At 41.8% G+C, this 22,196-nt stretch overlaps 2 protein-coding genes across 5 annotated transcripts in view; one reads left to right on the forward strand and one right to left on the reverse strand.

Annotated features, from left to right (window-relative positions):
- The first annotated feature begins 1,586 nt into the window (after window positions 1-1,586).
- On the forward strand, window positions 1,587-17,737 carry Tdg (thymine DNA glycosylase). 4 transcript variants are annotated; one of them, XM_069991666.1, is made up of 10 exons: window positions 1,587-1,784; window positions 5,232-5,386; window positions 8,895-9,154; window positions 10,496-10,565; window positions 12,390-12,525; window positions 12,758-12,840; window positions 12,920-13,014; window positions 14,401-14,572; window positions 14,935-15,057; window positions 15,454-17,737. In XM_069991666.1, exons 1-10 carry the CDS (start codon window positions 1,762-1,764, stop codon window positions 15,594-15,596), a joined length of 1,260 nt encoding a protein of 419 aa, XP_069847767.1. In that variant the 5' UTR covers window positions 1,587-1,761; the 3' UTR covers window positions 15,597-17,737. The 4 variants fall into 4 exon arrangements, with proteins under 4 accessions (XP_069847767.1, XP_069847759.1, XP_069847777.1 ...); XM_069991658.1 differs by having other exon boundaries at window positions 1,588-1,784; window positions 15,451-17,737; XM_069991676.1 differs by having other exon boundaries at window positions 1,589-1,784; window positions 5,232-5,371; window positions 15,451-17,737.
- Glt8d2 (glycosyltransferase 8 domain containing 2) overlaps window positions 17,732-22,196 on the reverse strand; it is a 29,314-nt gene continuing 24,849 nt past the window's right edge. The window contains exon 10 of the mRNA XM_069991697.1: window positions 17,732-18,428. Within this exon, the coding sequence (XP_069847798.1) occupies window positions 18,259-18,428 (170 nt within the window). The 3' untranslated portion in view covers window positions 17,732-18,258. The remainder of the gene's footprint in view (window positions 18,429-22,196) is intronic.

Here is a 22,196-nt window from a genome sequence, read left to right on the forward strand (position 1 = left end):
ACAATGATGAGGCTACACCCTAGAGAAGTGATCATTTTCTGAGAACCAGCCTACTCCTTTTTTTCTTTTTCTTTTTGGTTGGTTGTGGGGCTTGAATTCTGGGTCTGGGCGCTGTCCCTGAGCTCTTCAGCTCAAGGTGAGCGCTCTACCCCTTGAGCCACAGCACCACTTCTGGTTTTCTGGTGGTTAGTTGGAGATCGGAGTCTCAAGGATTCGTGCTTTGAACCTCGATCCTCAGATCTCAGCCTCCTGAGGAGCTAGGATTACAGGCATGAGCCACCGGTGCCCGCCTCTGCTTTCAAGTGATGACAGCAGTAACAACTACAGAAACCCCTCACTGAACTAGAGTAGAGATAACAGTCAGGCCACACAGAGAGGAGGACTGTCTGCAGACTTCTCATCTCTGTTTAAATCTGAATTCTTGTCTATACAGAGAAGATGGGCTAAAGTGATTGTGGCCTTCATAAGCCTTTGACTTCCCTCTCTCTTCATCACTACTTGACTCCTGTGTCTGGGTGTGTGTATGCAAGCCCCCAGTCCTGGAGCTTGAACTCTGCCTGGACACTGTCCCTGAGCTTTTTACCTCAAAACTAGCAATCTACATCTTGAGCAACAGCTCTGCTTCTGGCTTGTGTGTGTGTGTGTGTGTGTGTGTGTGTGTGTAGTTAATTGGAGTTAAGGGCATTCCCACCCTTGGCTGGCTTTGAACCAGAATCCTCAGATCTCAGCCTCTTGGATAGCTAAGGTTTACAGGGGAAGCCAACAGCGCCTGGCATTGACTCCAATTGGTGTTTGGGGGGGGGGGGGGGAACGAGCAGCCACATCTGACATGTGGAACATCGGGAGTTGGACCTCTTCACGACAACTCTAGTTACAGAATGAAGACTACACGCCAACGAGGTCCCGAGGTCCCATGTTTAAAGATCTGGAGGTCTGTTACCACTGGCACTGAACAGGGCAATTAATACAGAGCTTGATTTTAACCCTGCAAGTTAGGGAAACAAAAGCCTATGTCCACGAAGTGATCTAGGGAAGTCTTGCCCAAATGGTGATCAGGTGGGCGCTGCGAGAAGGGTCTGTAAGACCCTAGGTAAGGAGGCTGTTATCCCATCAAGTATTAAGACGTCAAAAGGCAGAATTTCCCTAATTCCAAAATCAAGCTGGCAAAGTTTTTACATCTCACCAGGCAGTTTTACAGATTAGAACCGTGACCTCGACTTCCAGGTCCCCTGATTCCAAAGTCCCCCCCCCCCCATCACAGTAACTAACGACTGATGCAACCAATTCTGGAATAAAACCTGGGGTGCAAGCAACTCGATCGCGCCGCCCACCTACTCAGCCCCGCAGGACGCCACCCGTCCCCGCAGCGCGCGCGCCGGCCCGGAAGCCCGCGCGAGAACGCTGACGTCGGCCAAGCGCCCCGCTCCGCCCCTCGCTGTCCCACGGCTCCCGACACGCCTAGCGGCGGGACTGGGGCGTCCGGAGAAGCGGCCCCGGATTGGGCGGCTCGGTGTCACGTGACCATGACCACAAGAGGGACCCGGCTCGGAGGGGACGGCGGCGCCGCGCGGACGGGGTTCCTGCGGGGGGTGGGGGTGAGGTGAAAGCGCCGGGTGGGGCTGAGTCCAGCTGTCGTCGAGCCCGGCCGGCCATCGGGTCCGAGCATCTGGCGTCGAGTCGCCGCGCGCCCACGCCGTGCAGCAGAGACCGACCGCCAATCTGCCAGGTCGCAGGAGCCGCCCGCGCCAGCGGACGCTGGCCATGGAAGCGCCGGACGCGGGCAGGTAACGCGGGGACGGCACCGCCCCACGCCCCCTCCTCGACGAGGCCGGCGCGGGGGCGGGGGTGGGGGCGGCGGCGGGAGGGCGGGCGCGCGCACGCGGGGTCGGGCCACGCCGCGGCCCAGTACAAAGGCCGGGCCGCGCGTGCGCACTGTAGGCCGGACCCGCCTTTCCCGCTGGCAGCGCCCAGGCCTCCAGCCCCGGTCCCCAGCCACCCCTAGCTAGCTTTAAAATACACTGATGAGCTGCGGTCTCCGGTAAATGCTGCTTCTCGAGTGCCACTCTTGGCTGGGTCTCTTTACCCTCTTCGATCGTACTAAGACCATGTAAAGAAGTGTAAATAAAGATCGACCTCCTGCTGATGATCAACTCCAGCTTTCTTGTTCAACTTTATCCGATATGATGGCTTCCTCCCCCAACGTCTCTAGAAAGCAGCGTTACGGGCCCGAAAGTAGATAATATTGCTCTATATAGGATACTTTTTTTTTTTTTTTTGTCGGTCGTGGGGCTTGAACTCGGCCTGGGCGCTGTCCCTCAGCTCTTCAGCTCTGGGCGAGTGCTCTCTCAATTGAGCCACAACGTCACTTCCGGTTTTCTGAGTGGTTTATTGGAGATTAGAGTCTCCAGGCCTTTCCAGCCCGGGCTGGCTTTGAACTGCGATCCTCAGATCTCAGCCTCCTGAGTAGCTAGGATTACAGGCGAGAGCCACCGGCGCCCCGCAGGATACTTCTTGAACTTGGCCTGAAAATTGTCTTTGTGTTAGGGCCTGCTCTGGATACATTATAATTTATAAGAAAGGCCAGAATATAGTGTTTGAGGTCTTGTAGATGATAATTGATGAGCGTGTTAACACATGGATCTCTAATTCTACCAGAAGTGGAATGTACCCTGCATGGGTATTAATCATAAGCAAATTCTATATTTCAGTTATTGAATGTTTTGCAGAGGGGGAGGACGCAAAACCAAAGACCAGTAGGCTACCGTATAATTTCATAAGAAAGCAAGATCTATATACTAGATAGACACTACGGGATACTGAAATAGGCTATTATAGGATGTTTACCATATACCAGGTTCTGTTTTATGTTCCCTAGCTAGTTGAATTCTCACAACCAGTGAATTAGATGCTATGCTTTCCATTGTACAGGCATGAACACTGGGGTATTAGGAGTTAACAGAAATTGTCTGTCCAGCTATTAAATGGTACAGTGGCCATTTGAATCCAGTCTAGCTTCACTGTTTGGCTCCCTAGCTTTTTCTCTTGGTGGGCAAGATGAAGATGGAAGTTCACTTAAGTGAAATAAAAACCTGGCTTACCACTAAAAGAATCAAGGGCAGACTGAAGAGAGGTCTCTGTTGATTTGCCAGGTAGCTCTGTCCCCAGTTTTATGCTTTAGCAGATTTTGAGTGCTCATGGCATGCTTAGGAAATTTGTGAGTATCCTGTCCCAATTCTAGGAGGGGCTTACAGAATTGCTAGATTTAGTAATCCTAGCTAGATGGACTGGTAAATCATCACTAACCAACCAGAAGAGGCTTGCTCCCTAACTGAGGTACAGAAAAGTCAGTGACCTTGTGGAATGAGGGAGAAGTTTTGCAGTGATGGTAAACTCAGTATGAATTAATAAGATTACAGCAGGTGTCATGATATGTCCCCAGAATGAGGAAGTTGTTAGCCCTCCTCAGTTTCAGGCTGATGAGGCCATATCCGGGGTGTTTGGTTCTGAGCACGAAACAATGAGCAAATTAGGAAGAAACTTGAAATCAGTACTACATGAGGAATAGTTAGATGAACTCAGAATTTTGACCAGCCTTAAATCTTTGTGCTGACAGCTTTTTGTTGTTGGTTGTGGGGCTTGAACTCTGGGCCTGAGTGCTATCCCTTAGCTCTTCAGCTCAAGGCTAGCGCCCTACCAAAGCCACTTCCTTTTTTTTTGTGGTTTATTGGAGATAAGAGTTTCATGGGCTTTCCTGCCCAGGCTGGCTTTGAACCGAGATCCTCAGATCTTACTCTCCTGAGTAGCTAGGATTATAGGCTTGAGCCAGCAGGGGAGCCTGGCTGTGCTGACAGCTTTTTATAGCTTGTGCATAGGTGAATACACACTCTGACACATAGCAATGTCAGGTGCACATTTGTAATAGTTCTGCTGATCCCAGGCCACTTAAGCCTCTCGAGTTAAGAGTTCAGATTATTTGGTATTTGGCATCATGTGTACTTATTTAAGTGAAGATGACAAAGTATGTTTAGCCACAGTGCCACTTCTGGCTTTTCTGAGTAGTTTATTGGAGATAAAGAGTCTCACAGGCTTTCCTGCCCAGGCTGGTTTTGAACCATGATCCTCAGATCTCGGGCTCCTGAGCAGCTAGGATTACAGGCATGAGCCTGGCCAATATTGCAGAATTCTAAAGTGGCTGTTACTGTTTATAATTTGGACTTTGTCAAGTGTATATATTGAGATCTAATGGTGGCACTTGAGAGGTAATAGGAACATGGAGGATATGGAGAATAGTGGTAGCCAGGTTGCCTTCTAAATCAGACCTAACAGACCCTCAGCATTGGTTTGGTAACTAATTTGTTGTGATTATATGGGACTAGGGTGTAGTTAGTGGTAGAGCGCTTACCCAGCATGCTCAAGGCCCTTTGTTCAGTCCCAGTCCATATAAACTGAAGAGCCTTCCACAGCTATTACTAGGAAATTTCTATGATCTCATTTCAGAGAAAGTACTGGCTGACTTCACAGAACCAGTAAGTTTTATTGGTGGTACACTGTCATTAAACAGTGAGAGTGGGTGGTAGTGATGATAGATGCTTGTACTCCCAGCACCGGAGAAGCTGATAGAGGAGATTGTGAGTTCCAGGCTAGCCTGGGCTACACAGGGAGATGCTGTCTCAAAAGGTGTTTTTTTGTTTTGTTTTGTTTTTTTGTTTTTTCTCCTAAAGCAGAAACCAAAGGAACAAAACTTCCCTTAAACAGTCTATTTGATTAGTAAGCATCAGCATAGATCAGCTGAATGTGCACTGAAGAAAATAAACCTCTCCTCCCCCCCCCCCCCGTTATCTACTCTAAATAAATACTACAATCTGCCTGCAAAATATTTGAATCTTGAAGGTTTTTTGTTTTGTTTTGTTTTCTCTTTTTTGGGGGAGGGTCAGTTGTGGGGCTTGAACTCTGGGCCTGGGCACTGTCCCTTAGCTCTTTAGCTCAAGGCTAGCACTCTACTTCTTGAGCAGCAGTACCACTTCCGGTTTTCTGAGTGGTTTATTGGAGTCTTACCGACTTTCTTGCCCGAGCTGGCTTTGAACCACAGTCCTCAGATCTCAGCCTCCTGAGTAGCTAGGCTTATAGGCGTGAGTCACTGACACGCAGCAAGTTTTTTTTTAATAGCTGATCATTTAAACTAGCATTTGGATAATCACATCATTATAAATTGTACTCTATTGTTCTTTCAGCTATTCCCTTGAGCAAGCTCAAGCTTTTTATTCATTTCCATTTCAACAAATGATGGCTGAAGCTCCTACCATGGCAGTCATGACTGAGCAGCAAATGCCAGAAGTTCCTGCACCAGCTCCCGCCCAGGATCCTGCACCAGGTAGTTTTCTCCCAGGTAGTTTACAAAATTAGATAATTGGATCACCTAGCTTAGTTAAGAAAGTGTTTAATGATGAATTTTAGTGGTAAAAGTGTAATTCATGATTTCTGTGGAAGGGATGACATTAATCAAGATGCACTGTACTCATAACCTGATTTAAGGAATTGTAATCTCTTTGTACAATACTTAATTAAAATTTTAAAATAAAAATAAAGCCAGGTGCTGAGGGTTCATACCTATAATCCTAGCTATTCAGGAGATTGAGATCTGAGGATCACAGTTCAATGCCAACTTGGGCAGGAAAGTCTATGAGACTATTACCTCCAATTAATCACCAAAAAGCCAGAAGTGGAGCTGAGACTTAGGTGGTAGAACATTAACCTTGAGCAAAAAAAACTCATGGACAACACCCTGGCCCTGAATTCTGGCCTAGGACCAGCCAAAATGAATGAATGAAAAAAAAATATATATGCACACACATAATATATGTGCACACACACCAACATGTATATGTGTATATATGTATGCATATACATATATGTGTATGTATATATAAAAAAAAACCCTGTCATAGATATGGTTCATTTTCTCAGAAGTACTTCATAAAAAGAAAAAAATTATAATCCACTTATAAGTAGTTAGTATATACAGAACACGGTACATACCACATACATGCATACATGCATGCATGCATGCATTGTTATTGGGAATAAAAGAAGATGGATTCTGCTTTTGAATGTAGTTGTGTAGTAAGTAAACATGTTACCCCTGAGCCTACTACATGGTACAGGGGGTTCATGATAGATGGCCCTGAGATGTGACTGAGTTGGCACCTAACTAAGACTATTCAGCCTGCTTCCTGAGAAGAGTAATAACACCAGAGCTCTGGAAGTCCAAAGATGAGACTTTATCCTATGAACAAGAGAGTGTGGAAGGCAAATGGCTGAAGGAACAGCATGTACCAAAGCACAGACTTGAAGATATAAGTAGGTCAGGCACCAATGGCTCATGCCTGTAGACCTAGCTACTAGAGAGGCTGAGACTTTTAGGAATGCCATTCAAGCCTTTTCTTTCCAGCCCAGGCAGAAAAGTCACCAAGATTCCATTTCCAGTAACCAGCAAAACACTGGACTGGAGGAGTGGCTCAAGTTGTAGAGTGTTGCTCTTGAGCAAGCAAACCAAATGAGCATAAAGCCTCTGAGTCCAAATCTGATACCACCAATGAAAAATACAAAAAACAAAACAGTGATTCTGTATCATCAGGGTCTCAAGTATTCAAAGAAATGGTGAAGTTTTATGGAATGTACATTCTATCCAAAGACCATAGAGACTGTTTGATGGAAAGCAAAGGAATAGATTAGCTTTTTTTTTTTTTTCGGTCATGGGGCCTGAACTTTGGACCTGGGTGCTGTCCCTCAGCTCTTCAGCTCAAGGCTAGTGCTCTACCACTTGCCACAGCACCATTTCTTGCCTTTTCTGTTTATGTGGTGCTGAGGAATCGAACCCAGGGCCTCATGCATGCAAGGCAAGCACTCTACCACTGAGCCATCTGCCCAGACCACTACCCCTCCCCTTTTTTTTTTTTGCTGTCAGTCCTGGGACTTGAACTCAGGGTCTGGGCACTGTCCTTGAGCTGCTTTTGCTCAAGGCTACCCTCTACCACTTGAGCCACAGCGCTACTTCTGGCTTTTTCTTTTTATGTCATACTGAGGAATCAAATTTTGTGTATGCTAGGCAAGTACTCTACCACTAAGCTACATTCCCAGCCCTAGATTAGCATTTAAAAAAAAAATCAGTCTGGAAATTCTGCAGAGCATAGATTGGATAGAGAGTAAGACAGGATTTGAGTCAAGGGGCATATTAGACATGAAATAATTTAGAGATAAATGAGAAAGACAAGGTTAGAAAGACAGATTACTCAATTACCTGGCCAGGATTCAAGGATTTTGAGGGTAAGAGTGAGGAGTTTGGAAGTCATTTCTGCCTGTCCTTCTTGTTTACATTTACGATAATGTGTTTATAATAATAATGTGCTTTATGTTTTTATAATAATGTGCTTCATATAATGTGCTTTATAATGTTCTTTATAAAGAAAAGAGGTACTGGATGCTTAGGTCATGGCACAAGCATCATCTACACAGGTAAAAGTAGCATGACAGATGACATTCCAGGGGCAGAAGTATATTTGTGAGGAAGATTATGTTGCTAGACAGGAAGCCAGAGAGAGACTAGCTGCCACAGTCTCTTACAAGGGCATTTTTAAGCCATTCCCTACCACAAGCAGCTTAGGGACTCTTGGAGGACAAACTCAAACCATATCCATAGTATAGCAGGCTCACAGATTTCTGGGATAGGCATTTGGTTGAAAGAAGTTGCTGCTCACCAAGAATAAGGAATTAGAAGTCAAATAGATTTGGATAGGGGTAGGGGTGAGAGTAGGAGTGCTAGCAATAATTTCCTCTAGTGTAGCAGAATTTCTATGTGCTCAATTTTGATTATGTTCCCAGGCACATGCCTTGCTCCATTGCACTGAGCTGTCTGGTCTTGTTTCTGGGCAGTGTGCTTTAGGACATCCCCAGCTGCAAGCTAATGGTGATAGATCCCATGGCATAGGATCTAACTGAAGCAGTATAAGACAGAAGAAAAACACACCTTCATCCTGTCAGGCTTGGTTGGGAAAATACCAAATCAGAGTAGGATGGGGTAGGGAGCCAAAGAAATTAGGGAAGAAGTTAAAGACGAGTAAAAAGATGAAGGTTTCCTTTTGGATACCTAGGTCAGTGACTCTCAACCCTGGCCACATTCTCTAGAGGGACTTTTTTGTGGGTTTCTTGTTTTGCTGCACTTTGTTTTGCCAGTACTCAGGGCCTCATGTTCTCAGCTGGCTTGTTCACATCTGACACTACCACTGTGCCATGCTTCTTGTCCAACATTTTTCTGGTTTACTAGAGATAGTTTTCTACTTTTCTTCCTGGGCTAGCTTCAAACCTCAGTCCTGCAGGTCTCAGCCTCCTGAGTAGATAGGATTACAGGTCTGAGCCACCAGCACCTGGTTTTATGTATAGCTAATACTGGGAAGTGAGATAAAGTGGGTTCCTTCCATCCTGTCTTTCTTTGTTCATCCATTTTTTTCCCCTTTAGAATTCCTATAAAATGATAGAATAGATAGGTAGGTAGGTAGGTAGATAGATAGACAGACAGACAGACAGACAGACAGACAGACAGACAGACAGACAGACAGACAGATAGATAGATGTACACAGATGTTTTTGTGTTGCTGGGGAGGCCAAGATGCCAAGATTATTTGAAAAGTCACTGATACTTAAGTGGGTAGAGTCTGCATGAATCCACTCTTAGAGTGGAAAACAGAATTCATTGTAGAGAACACTGACATAGGAAATGTGAGGTCATAATTTTGGGATGATAGAATAAATGAGTGCTCGTAGACTTTTAAGGAAAAACCAATATTTTCTTAAATGTTGAAATGTTATGCATCTACATTCTGGAAATCATTGTGTTTCAGAAGCTCCAAAAGGAAGAAAAAGAAAAGTCAGGACAACAGAACCAAAAAAACCAGTAGAACCCAAAAAACCCGTGGAACCCAAAAAATCTGCTGAGTCAAAAAAATCGGGCAAGTCAAAAAAATCAAAAGAAAAGCAAGAAAAAATCACGGACACATTTAAAGTGAAAAGAAAAGTAGACCGGTTCAATGGTGTTTCTGAAGCTGAACTTTTGACCAAGACTCTTCCTGATATTTTAACTTTCAATCTGGACATTGTGATTGTAAGAATTTTTGTCCTTAATTTGATTTAGTAAGCAGCATTGATAGACTAGATGTACTTAATACTTATTCTTACAAATAGCATTTTACTGAACAGAGTATTCCAAAGAATCCTTCTATGGTAAATGATATCACTTTTATGAATAGGGATTGTTTAAGAAGGTAGGCCTCGGGCTGGGAAGGTGGCTCATTGGTAGAGTGCTTGTCTTGCATGCATGAAGCCCTGGGTTCGATTCCTCAGCTCTACATAAGCAGAAAAAGCCGGAAGTGGCACTGTGGCTCAAGTGGTAGAGGGACAAGAGCTGAGGGACAGCGCCAGGCCCAGAGTTCAAGCCCTAAGACGGGCAAAAAAAAAGAAGGTGGGCCTCAAACTTTGCTGTTTATGTTCAAATCTGGTCACCAGGCATAGCCTTGAACAAGCCTTAACCTTCCTTCCTCACTGACAAAACAGAAGTAGTAATATCCCCCTAGGGCTGCAATTAAAGGAAATATATTCACATAAATCATTAGATTATGTAAATGCTTATGGGTACTCTTAATATGACTGGATTTGATCTAGTATTTTTGTCAGTAAAAATTAGCAGGCAGACAACTGCTTGGTGACATGGATTAAGTTACTTGTGGCCCAGATCCTCTCTCTTTCCACATTGAAGGTAGCTACATCTGGGAAGGTGGAAGACCTGGGGTTATGAAAGAGTCAAGCAGGGTTTTGGAAACAACAGCTAAACATTTAATATAAAATCTCTTTCCTCCATATGAAGTACTTTGTTAGGATGAAGCATAGTGATTGATAGCAGTATTGCTTATGATACTAGATTAAATCTGAATTTTAATCAGTTCAGTCTTACCCATACTCTTAAGGCATAAGGCCTACTCATTAATTAGCATACTGGTTACCTAAAAGAATGGGTTTTATTCATACAACACTGATCTTACTTACCACCTATCCTCTTGTCCCTCCACTCCCGTGTCCCCTTCCTCTTCCTGAATCCCCACCTCCTGCTTTGTTGTCATTGTTTTAATCTAGATTCTGAATATGAGAGAAAGAATGGGATGTTGTCTTTGAGAATCTGTAAGCTCTATTTTTTTTTTTTGTTTTGGATCCGGTCGTGGGGCCTGAACTCTGGGCCTGGGCGCTGTCCCTCAGCTCTTCAGCTCAAGGCTAGCACTTTACCACTTGAGCCACAGCACCATTTCCGGCCTTTTTTCTTTTTGCTTATGTGGTGCTGAGGAATCAAACCCAGGGCCTCAGGCATGCAAGGCAAGCGCTCTACCACTGAGCCACCTTCCCAGCCCAAGCCCTACTTTTTAAGACTAAAATGTATAATTATTTTGTTTTGTAGATTGGCATAAACCCGGGACTAATGGCTGCTTACAAAGGGCATCATTATCCTGGACCTGGAAACCATTTCTGTGAGTAGATAAATATACTTTTATGTTTCATGCTTTTTCTTTTTCTTGTCTTTCTTCCTTCCCTCCCTCCCTTCCTCCCTCCCTCCCTCCCTCCTTCCTCCTTCCTCCTCTCTCTCTCTCTCTCTCTCTTTCTCTCTCTCTCTCTCTCTCTCTCTCTCTCTCTCTCTCTTTCTTTCTTTCTTTCTTTCTTTCTTTCCTGTTGGGCATGGGGCTTGCTCTGGGCCTGGGCACTCTTCCTGAGTTCTTCAGCTCAAGGCTAGCACTCTGTCACTTGAGCTACAGTGCCATTTCCGGTTTACTGGTGATTAATTGGAGATGAGTCTCATGGATTTTCCTGCCCATGCTGGCTTTGAACTGCAATCCTCAGCTTTCAGCCTCCTGAGTAACTAGGACTAGAGGCATGAACCACCAGCACCTGGCTTCATGTTTTTCTCTGTAACATGAACATAAAGGGTCTGAAATCCGTGTTACTGGAGGGTTTGAGGTCATGGAAATAGGCTGTATATATTTTATGCAACTGGGGATCAAACCCTCCAGGGCTTAAGCATGATCTCTGCCAGTGAGCTATGTACCTCCCAACCCATACTTGTTCTGTTTTGACTCAAGATTTTTTCATACTTTTTAAAGTGATTTTTTTTTTTTTTTTTGGTTGGTCATGGGGCTTGGCTTGAACTCTGAGCCTGGGCACTGTCCCTCAGCTCTTCAGCTTAAGGCTAGCTCTGCTTATATGGTGCTGAGGAATTGAACCCAGGGCCTCATATATGCAAGGCAAGCACATTACCACTGAGCCACCTTCCCAGCCCCTTTAAAGTGATTTTGAAAAATTCCTACCTACGGATATAGTAGCCACAAACTTCTGTTGATGTTATTTCCTAAGAGATATGAAATGTATTGATCATTGGAGATCAGATTCCATATGACATATTATTTCAGTCCTCTATGGACACTTCATATCTAGCAGAAAATAGTAATGAATCTCTCAGACTTGTAGAGTGAGCTTTCAAACCAAAACTAATTTCTGTTGTATTGCTTTATAAGTCTTCTTTAACACTGCCTAGCAGTATGGGACCTCTGAAAATAATAATTGATCATGTAAGTGTAACAATTAAAACATTTAGGTCAAATGATAAGAACATGGTTTTGGAACTGTTTTTTTATTTGTTTGTTTTTTTTGTTTTTTTTTTGGTGCTGGTCCTGTAGCTTGAATTCAGACCTCAGCACTGTCCCTGAGCCTTTTTTTTTTCCCCCTCAAAGCTAGTAGTGCTCTACCACTTGAGCCAGAGCTCCACTTCCAGCTTTTTGGTGGTTAATTGGAGATAAGAATCTCATGGATTTTTTTCCACATCTCCTGGCTGTGTTCCCATTGTTTCTAAGAAATTTCTCAGGAAGTTTGAACTTTTTATTTTCTCTACTGTCAAAGCATCTGAGAACCTATTGTTGTATGTCTATTCCAGAACAAGTGGTAACATCTGCAATAACTGTAGCCAGTAAACCTAGCTACTCATGGGGCTGAGATCTGAGGATTGAGGTTCAAAGCCAGTCTGGGCAGGAAAGTCTATAAAACTCAGTTAACCAGCAAAAAATCAGAAGTGGAGCTGTGACTCAAGTGGTAGAGTGCTAATCTTGAGCAAAAAAAAACTCAGGGACAGCACCCACATCCTGAGTTCAAGCTCTAGGACCGACAAATCCTGTGAAAGGATTTACAGTAATTGATTAAACCTTTCAAATACACTAAATCCTTTTTCTTCCTCATGAACTTCAAAAATACAAAGTAGAATACTTTAGCAATTATGTGCTGTAATAAACTAAATGCTTTGTTTCCAGGGAAGTGCCTGTTTATGTCTGGGCTAAGTGAGGTTCAGCTGAATCACATGGATGACCATACCCTGCCAGGGAAGTATGGCATTGGGTTTACCAACATGGTGGAAAGGACAACACCAGGCAGCAAAGATCTTTCCAGGTAATTAATTATACAACATTCAGGTCTACGGTTGGAACTCTGGCCATGCTGGTACCTCATGTAATCAGGGAACCGCATATGGCTTTAGTTCACATTGAGCTTAACAAATGCCTTAAGCCTTGTATTGAATTTGAAACAAACATGTAAATAACATGTGAAGGTCTGAACTTAGCATATTATAAATACTACTGTTCTTACACTTTTTTTTCTTACACTTTTTAATTCAATTTAGTAAAGAATTTCGTGAAGGAGGACGTATTCTAGTACAGAAATTACAGAAATACCAGCCACGAATAGCAGTGTTTAATGGAAAATGTAAGAATTCTTTTAAAATTTTATCTTCATCCTTTGCTAACATTAAGGGCAGTGTAAACATTTTTGTATTTCATTTTAGGTATTTATGAAATTTTTAGTAAAGAAGTTTTTGGAGTGAAAGTTAAGAACTTGGAATTTGGGCTTCAACCCCATAAGATCCCAGACACAGAGACTGTAAGTCCTTAAAGTTGCATTTTTAAATCAGTTAAGTAGGAATTATTTTCTAGTTACCCTTTTTATATTTACCCCATTGTAATTTATGTTATGTAAAAATGCCATATTATATTCTGTTCAGTAATGCCTAGTTATCAATATTATACTAATAGTTAACCAATGAATTAAGATACTGCTAACTAGCATTGTATTTAAAAGATAAATCTGTTTGTGGGGTGTGTATGTGTGTGTGCACACGCACACATGCGTGCACATGCGCACATTTGTGTTAATACTGAGGTTTAAACTCAGCCTCAGGGATGTCCTTTAGCTTTTTCACTAAAGGCTGGCACTCTACTATTAGAGCCTACTTCTAATTCCTGGCTTTTTGCTAGTTAGAGATAAGAGTCTTATGGACTTTCCTGCCTAGTATGGCTTTGAAATATAATCACCAGATCTCAGCTTCCAGAATAGCTGGGATTACAGGTATGAGCCATTAGCTTACTTCAGTTTTTTTTTTTTTTTTTTTTCTTTTCTTTTTTGTTGGTTAAGGGGTTTAAACTCAGGGCCTAAGTGCTATACCTGAGCTTTTTTTGCTCAAGGCTAGCACTCTACTACTTTGAGTCACAGCTCCACTTCTGGTTTCTTGTAGTTAATTGGAGATAAGTCTCATGGATTTTCCTGCCTGGGCTGGCTTCAAACCACGATTCTCAGATCTCAGCCTCCTGAGTAGCTACGATTATAAGTGTGAGCCACCAGTGCCTGGCTGTATGCTTTAGCTGTTTCCTAGCCTTAACTTCTTATAAGTAGGTGGTTGATGAGTGCAGTGTAGCATTGGTATTTCTTTAAATAGAAGTCCATCTTTTGTCAGTTTGTAAAATTGTATGAATTCATAGCTCTCTGTAGGTTACTGCATGTTACAGAAAATCAAGTTGTATGTGAATTGCCAGAAGAGGCTCAGGTATAGCTCTTAGGTATATGTAACCAGAGAAGTAGAATAAATAAATGATACTGAATCTTTTTTTTTTTTCCTTTTCAATACTGGGATTTGAATTCAGGGCTTTACATTTACTAGGTTGTTGCTGTGTCACTTGAGCAACACTTCCAGCTCGCCTTTATGGCTAGTTATTTTGGAGATAAAATCTAGCCAACTTTTCTGCCTATGCTGGCCTAACCTCAATCCTCCTGATCTTAGCCTCTTGAGTAACTATGATTATAGGCATGGGTCAGCAATGCTTAACTATGAATCATATCTTGATTGGTAGTTTTAGCTCTTATGAGCTATTACGTGTCTGGATTGGCTTCACATGTAGTTATATGCGTTTATGTATCATATCTCAATCTAAGGTATTACTTCTAATCTCAGCATGGTAAGATTTCTGAGCCTGTGATGTTTTATGATTCCAGCTGTGCTATGTGATGCCATCGTCCAGTGCACGATGTGCTCAGTTTCCCCGAGCTCAGGACAAAGTCCATTACTACATTAAGCTGAAGGACTTGAGAGATCAGTTGAAAGGAATTGAACGAAACACAGATGTTCAGGAGGTGCAGTATACATTCGACCTACAGCTTGCCCAAGGTATGTTACTGTAGCCTCCTTGATCCATGCTTAATCTAGGCTGTGGGCAGAATTCTTGGTTATGGGCACAAATCACTGTTCAACTCAGGGCTTTCCATTTATCTTGGCACTCTCAGAAAGAATATGAAGGACTGAGAAACATTATGCCACCTAGAGTTTTGTGTAACAGGTTTTTTTGTTTTTTTGTTTTTAAACTTGCAATTGTAACAGGTTTTTTACAGTTCTTAGGGGAACTAATTTAGGTATGCTAAAGTTTTTTAAATTGCTTGATAGCTTATATTTACTTTGAAGAATTGTTCATGAAGTTACTTTCAAAATTGTTGGATGAAATCAGCTATAAATCTTTTTTCCCTTCCTCACAGAGGATGCAAAGAAAATGGCGGTGAAGGAAGAAAAGTACGATCCAGGCTATGAAGCCGCGTATGGAGGCACCTACAGTGAAAACCTGGCCAGCAGCGAGCCCTGCAGCTTCTCAGATGGGCTAAGTATGTGTCCCAGTGTGCACCTTTCAAAGAGCTTCTGTCAGGATTAGGGGCAGGGGACTGTGAGAGAAAGAGAATAAATGATGATGGTAATATGTACTTGTATAGTAGCTAATAAGGAAATTTGATTATTTGATATTTCACTACACAGACTTTCATAGCTCATTTTCTTAAGAAACAGACTGACAACTAGCCCTAGTTACATTTTCCCCCTATAATAACAAATGAGGATTTATCAGTCCTTTATCTAAAAATAGATTCAATAGTTCTAATTGTATTCCAAAGCTTGTTCATTATTACAGTAATAATTTCCCTTTATGGCACTGCAAGAAAAGTCTCCCAATTTGATGATTGAAACTTGTAAATGACATAGCTAACATTCTTTTTCTTTGCTAGCAGCCAACGGGTCACAGCTACAAGGAGAATCTACTTTCTCTGACATTCCCAATGGGCAGTGGATGGCTCAGTCATTTACAGAGCAGATCCCTTCCTTCAGCAATCACTGTGGGATGCAGGAGCAGGAAGAAGGAAGCTGTGCTTAAGGATGGAGCCTCTCAGCTCAGCCTCAATGCTGCAGTTTTATTGCGGCTCTCAAGACATGGAACCTCAGTTTGTCGAACTGAAGTCTTTTCTTAGTACTTTAGTGATGTAATTACAGTACAGTACAGAACAGTTGTGTGGTAGATTCAACTGTGTGAACCTCAGTAGTTTGGGAAGAAAGGGTGGGGTTTTGTATATGAGTTTTTGTATTTGAATTAACTGCCATTCCAGGTTTTTTTTTTATATATATATATATATATATATAATCCATTTTATGAAGAAACTTGATTTTCTTTTGGGAGTCATTTTGATCTGTAAATGCAACCATCTGAATATTTATAGTTTATTATTAACTGTACAAAGCCCTAGATATGTCATTTTCCCTTTGACTGCCTAAGGAGACCAGACTAACATTAAGCAGCACTGCTGGGAAGGAGGCAAATGTAGGTCTCCACACAGGAAACTTACTGTGGCATCTCCTGTTGTAGGTTCAGGGACTGAGGGTAAACTCGGGCACCCTGGTTATAGTCACACTCAGACCTCTTTGCTTTCCGAGTACAGGAAAGAGTGAGATTGCTAAGTAGCAGAAACACAGCATGTGGACTTGAGGTGGCAAGGAGGCTGAGTGGCCTTAACTCACAGGACACTGAGCCCTGTCCCTGGCCTCCTCCACTGTGCCTCCCAAAGGCACAGACAGCTGCTGTGCTGGGAGGCTTCAGACAGTGTCACTAGTACTTGTGCTTTACTTGAAAGGCATAAATTTGATAGGGAAGTACTGGATCTCCGTCAGTGTTTATCACCTTTCTGATTTTACCCTCCTTGGCTTTAAGGAGGCTATGGAAGGTGGTGACATGGACAGTGGTAAGCAGTGAACTTATAGCCTGAGAAACAAGATGCTGGAAGTGTTCCATAATCTTATTTAAACTGGTGCTCTGTGTACATGACATGTACTAAAATAAGGTAGTTTTTCTTGTTAGGTGAAACAAGCCAACAACTAAAAACGCTTTCTGTGTATCCTTGCTAAATGAACCTTAAGGAAAGGTTGGTTTGAATTCTGTACCTTTATGATTTTCTAAAGCATTTTCTGTGGTGCTACAAATGGTCCAGACCTTTGGCCTGGTGGATATTAAATCTGGGCTTACAGAAATTACCATGTACAGCCACTCCTAGTCACTCTTGGAACAGTCAGACTATGTACCAATGTATACCCAGAGAGCATGTTGGTTTGGCAGAATGAAATGTATGTGAGGTTTTTATGTCATCTGCAGAAGGTTCTAGAGCCTGTTCTTATATTTATAATGAGAGACTAATTGTTGTGAACCTTAACAGGTCTTTTAGCTGTTGTGATAATGGATTTTATTTTCCCTTAAGCCTAGGTCAAGCTGTGTACAGGACATTCATGTTATTTAAATGGTGCACTGTATTGCTGTTTACACGGACATTTTGTGCAAGTGCTTTGAAGTGCCTTGCATCAGGGATTAGGAGCAATTATTTTTTCATGGGCCTATGGAAAGCATGTAATTAGGTATTGCTTTAGTATATAACTATTGTAGCTTTACAATGGGTTCCCTTATTAGACTGGAGAAAATACCCTTTAAATTATGATTAAACACTCCCTGGAAAATGGGTGTGAAGATTTTCCAAGCATACAATCATGATGCTTTTCATCAAACATGGCAAATGAATAATAAATGTTGATATATCCTATACATGGCAGTATGAGATTTTTTTCATTAATATGGAAAGATTATTTAATCCATTTACAAGTCTGATATTTGTTTGGTTTGTTTGGGTTTTGTTTAATCTTTCCTCTTTTTTTTTTTTTTTTTGCAAGGGACACTAGGATTTGAACTCAAGGCCTCAAGCTTGCTAGGCAGGTGCTCTGCCACTTGAACCCCACTAGCTCAGGTACAGGTGTTAGGTGTTTCTTTTGGGACTAAGACTGGGACTCGAACTTGGTATCTGGCACTTTGCTTATTGGTTGGTGCTCTACCAACTGAGCCATGTCTCCAATCCTCAGGCTTCTTTATAGTAAGACTTAATGAACTGTTTCTCTTTTAAATCTGAGATCAGTTAACTTGCTATATTTAACATACAGAATAATGTACATGACGAACATCATTAAAAATCTATTTTATTTTTACAGGTGTCCATGTTTTTATTTCAGTTAAAAAAAAACCCATAAAGTTGGCAATTTACTAAGAAGTACCTGCATATATAAAAATATTTTAGAAGCTTTTTAAAAAACTTGTGGGTATAATTGTCATTAGTATTAATAAGCAAATTAGTTACTGGTATCTAGATGGAGTTATTTCTATAATCTTGATTTTCATAGTTTCCACTTGTGCTGAGCACAGGGGGTACACACACCCCTACCCACCCTAAATCTCAACATTCAGAGACTAAGGCAGGAAGATCTCAAGTTCAAAGCAAGCCTAACTGGGATACCTAGTTAGGCTCTGTCTCACACACACATAGCCATGACTATCACTTGTGCTTCAGGTAGTAAATGAATCCCAACATGGTTTAAGGTACAATTTACACAGTTTTTGTTTCTTACATTGTGGGTCACAGATATCAAAGGTACTGTTCATAAGGAGCAATGTAGTAGGCTACAAAAATTCTACATTTTTATACCAGAAATATTTTAAATGTTGGGCTATATCAGCTATTGTGATGGAGTTTAAATATTCCTGAAGGATCAGGAACAAACCAGCTTTCCCATAAGTTGTTGTGGACACTAAGAAAGTCCCATGGCTTATGTCTTCCATTCCAGTGGAGTAACTTAGCTTCCTGCAGAAAGTGCTCTGAATATCTGGCATCGGGATTCCAGCCTTGATGTGTGCAGAGGAAAATAATGGGATTATTAGAGAACACCATTTTTATATTAAAATTCTTGAGAAGTTTATGGTAAAGGTAAAGCTAAAAATACTCAATGAAAACAATATTGCCATTGCTCAATAATTTTTAAGTACTTACTGAAGCATATTAGATCATGTAAATACTAATATCCTCTGTGTAGCTGGGCACCAGTGGTACATGCCGGTAATCGTTACTACTCAGGAGGCTAAAATCTGACAATCACAGTTTGAAGCCAGACCAGGCAGGAAATTCCAAGAGACGAGACTGATTATCCACCAAAAAGCTGGAAGTGAAGCTGTGGCTCCAGTGGTAGAATGCTAGCCTTTAGCAAAAAAGCTCAGGGATAGCATTCAGGCAGGCCCTGAGTTGAACCCCAGGACTGACCTCTGATGTTAAAGTTTCTGTCAAAGGTAGTAAGACATGTTTCAGCTTCCTGGTATTCATCTGTTAAACTAGTGCTCTACCACTTGAGCCACAGCACCACTTCTAGATTTTCTGCTTATGTGGTGCTGAGGAATCGAACCCAGGACCTCATGCATGCAAGGCAAGCACTCTACCACTGAGCCACCTTCCCAGCCCAACTATTCATTATTCTAAGAGGTTATAATACAGAAACCCACCCCTGCATATACCATACTTCAGTCAGTCTGGTCACCTATATATATCCATGTTTTCATGTGAGAGAAAACATACCCTTTGATATGACTTTTTTTTTTCCTGGTTAATCCATTTTTTTTTTTTTTTTTGCAAATGACTACTTCTGGTAGATGAATAAAATTCCAGTGTTGTTTTTTTTTTTTGAGGGGGGGGGGGTCGGTTGTGGGACCTGAACTCTGGGCCTGGGTGCTGTCCTGTTCTTCAGCTCAAGGCCAGTGCTCTACTGCTGAGCCACAGCACCACTTCCAGCTTTTTCCACTTATGTGGTGTTGAGGAATTGAACCCAGGGGCTCATGCACGCAAGGCAAGCACTCTACTACTGAGCCACCTTCCCAGCCCCAATTCCAGTGTATTTATGTACCACATTTTGACTCATTTGTTGGTTGGAGGGCATCTGGGCTGTTTTTCAGAACTTGGATATTATGACAGTGCTGCAGAGAACATGCACACGCAGGTGCCTATATTGTGTCCTGACTTTTTTTCGGATAAATGCCCACAAATGGTATTGCTTGATCATAGGGTAGTTCCATTTTTAGTTTTTGGAGGAATTTCCACAATGCTTTCCATAGTGGTTGCACTAGTTTACCTTCCCACCAACAATGTAATACCAACAATGTAATAGGGTTCCTCCCCGCATCTTCACCTGTATTTGTTTCTTAATGGCCATTCTGACCAAAGTGAGATGGAATCTCAATACTATTTTGATTAGCAGTTCCTCTCTGGCCAAGAATGGCGAACATTTCTTCATGCATTCACTGGCCATTCGTACTTTTTTTTTTTTTTTTTTTTCCCTTTGGGTCCGGTCGTGGGGCCTGAACTCTGGGCCTGGGCGCTGTTCCTCAGCTCTTCAGCTCAAGGCTAGCGCTCTACCACTTGAGCCACAGTGCCACTTCTGGCTTTTTTCTTTTTGCTTATGTGGTGCTGAGGAATCGAACCCAGGGCCTCAGGCATGCAAGGCAAGCGCTCTACCACTGAGCCACCTTCCCAGCCCCTGGCCATTTGTACTTCTAAGAAGTTTCTGTTTAGCTCTTTTGCCCATTTGTTACTGGGTTCTTGATTCTTTGGGAGTTTTAGTTTTTTGTGTTCTTGGATATTTTCAGTAATTTGACCCTTGTTAGATTTATAGTTGGCAAAAATTTTTCCTTTTGGTAGGCTGTCTTTTTAGCTTAGTGATCATATCCTTCACTGTGTGGAGCTTTTTAGTTTGATGGAATCTTATTTGCCAATTCTATTTGTTGGGCCCCTGTAGTTCTAAAGTTCTTGTCTATGCCAATAAGTGCTAGAAAAAACATTGCTACTCCTTCTTATGGTGGTTCCAAGGTTTCAGGTCTTATGCTTGAGGTCTTTGATCCACTCTGAGATGATTATTAGTGACAGGGATCCAGTTTCAGTCTTGCATGTGGATGTCTCATTTTCCTAGACCATTTATTGAAGAGGTTATCTTTTTCCAACATAGACTTTTGGCACCTTTGTCAAATTCATACAGCTGTAGGTGTGTGAATTCATTTCTGGGTCTTCTAGTCTGTCCCCTTAGTCTTCAGTTCTGTTTTTATGCCAGAACCAAACTGTTTTTGTTACTATGGCACTGTAGTATATACTTCAAAGTCTGGAATTGTGATATTTCTGTCTTTGATATTTGTGCTCAAGACTGTATTGGCTATTTGGGACCTTTTATATTTCCAAATAAATTTTTGGTATCCTGATAAATTGTGTTTCCAAATAAGTATTTGGTATCCTACTAAATTGAATAAGAGTGCAGAGAATAGACATCCCTGTCTTTTCCTGAATTTTTTTAATTTTTAATTTTTATTTTTTTTATCTATAGCCTTTATTATGGTAAGTACAAGTCCTTCTATTCCTAGCTTTTATCATAATAGGATACTGGAGTTTTTCAAGAGCTTTTTTCTGTATCGATTGAAATTGTCCTGTGGTTCTTGTCCTTGATTATATGTTGTGTTATGCTTACTGATTTACATGTGTTGAACCAGCTGTTCATACCTGGGATGAAATAAACTTAATCATGGTGTACAATTTTTTATTAGTTGTGGAATTTAGCTAGCAAGTATTCTATTGAGGAGTTTTGCATCTATGTTCATCAAAGAGATTGGACTATATCTCTTTTTGTGTCCCTGACTGGTTTGGGAATGGGTTTAATACTGGCTTTGGGGGCTGGGAAGGTGGCTCAGTGGTAGAGCGCTTGCCTTGCATGCCTGAGGCCCTGGGTTCGATTCCTCAGCACCACATAAGCAAAAAGAAAAAAAAAGCTGGAAGTGGCGCTGTGGCTCAAGTGGTAGAGCGCTAACCTTGAGCTGAAGAGCTGAGGGACAGCGCCCAGGCCCAGAGTTCAGGCCCCATGACCGGACCCAAAAAAAAAAAAAAAAAAAAATACTGGCTTTGTAGAGTAAGTGTGGTAGTGATTTTACCATTTCTATTTTGTGGAAAAGCTTAATTAGTATTGGTGTTAGTTCTGTAAAGGCTTTCTAGAATGAGAATCTTTTGAGTTCTGGACTTTTCTGGTTTTGGATATTATTGCTGTTTCAGTCTCATTGCTTGTTATAGATCTGTTTATATCCTCCTGGCTCAGTTTTGATAGGTTGCTGTTACCTAGGAATATGTCCATTTCTACTACATTTTCCACTTATTTTCTAATTGTAAAGTACTCTTTTACAATGTTCTGGGTTTCACTTGTATTTGTTATCATATGCCCTTTTTTAATCCCTATTTGGGTGACTTCTTTTAGTCAGCTTTATCAATTTTGTTTATTTTCAACCAACTTTTTGTTTTGATAGTTTGTATAGGTTTTTTAGTCTCCACTTCATTGATTTCTGCTCTAATCTTTTTTTTTTTTCTCACCTACTGTTTATGGGTTTGGCTTTGATATATATTTTTAAAATAACTGAAAATCCACCTTCTCTTTAGAAGGGGATTAGCCAGGGCTATGCTACTCTGATTTATAATGTTAACAGCAAAAGTGGTATTTGTTGTCCATAAGCATAGGAGTCAAGGCAGATACAGAAGAGGAACTAGTTATTCTGAGATAAAGTAGCACAACTAGAATAATGACCAGCTTCCAAAGAATAGAC

This window comes from Dipodomys merriami, unplaced genomic scaffold (assembly GCF_024711535.1).
Source record: "Dipodomys merriami isolate MVZ:Mamm:240054 unplaced genomic scaffold, mDipMer1.0.p SCAF_10, whole genome shotgun sequence".
In the NCBI taxonomy this organism is placed as follows: domain Eukaryota; kingdom Metazoa; phylum Chordata; class Mammalia; order Rodentia; family Heteromyidae; genus Dipodomys; species Dipodomys merriami.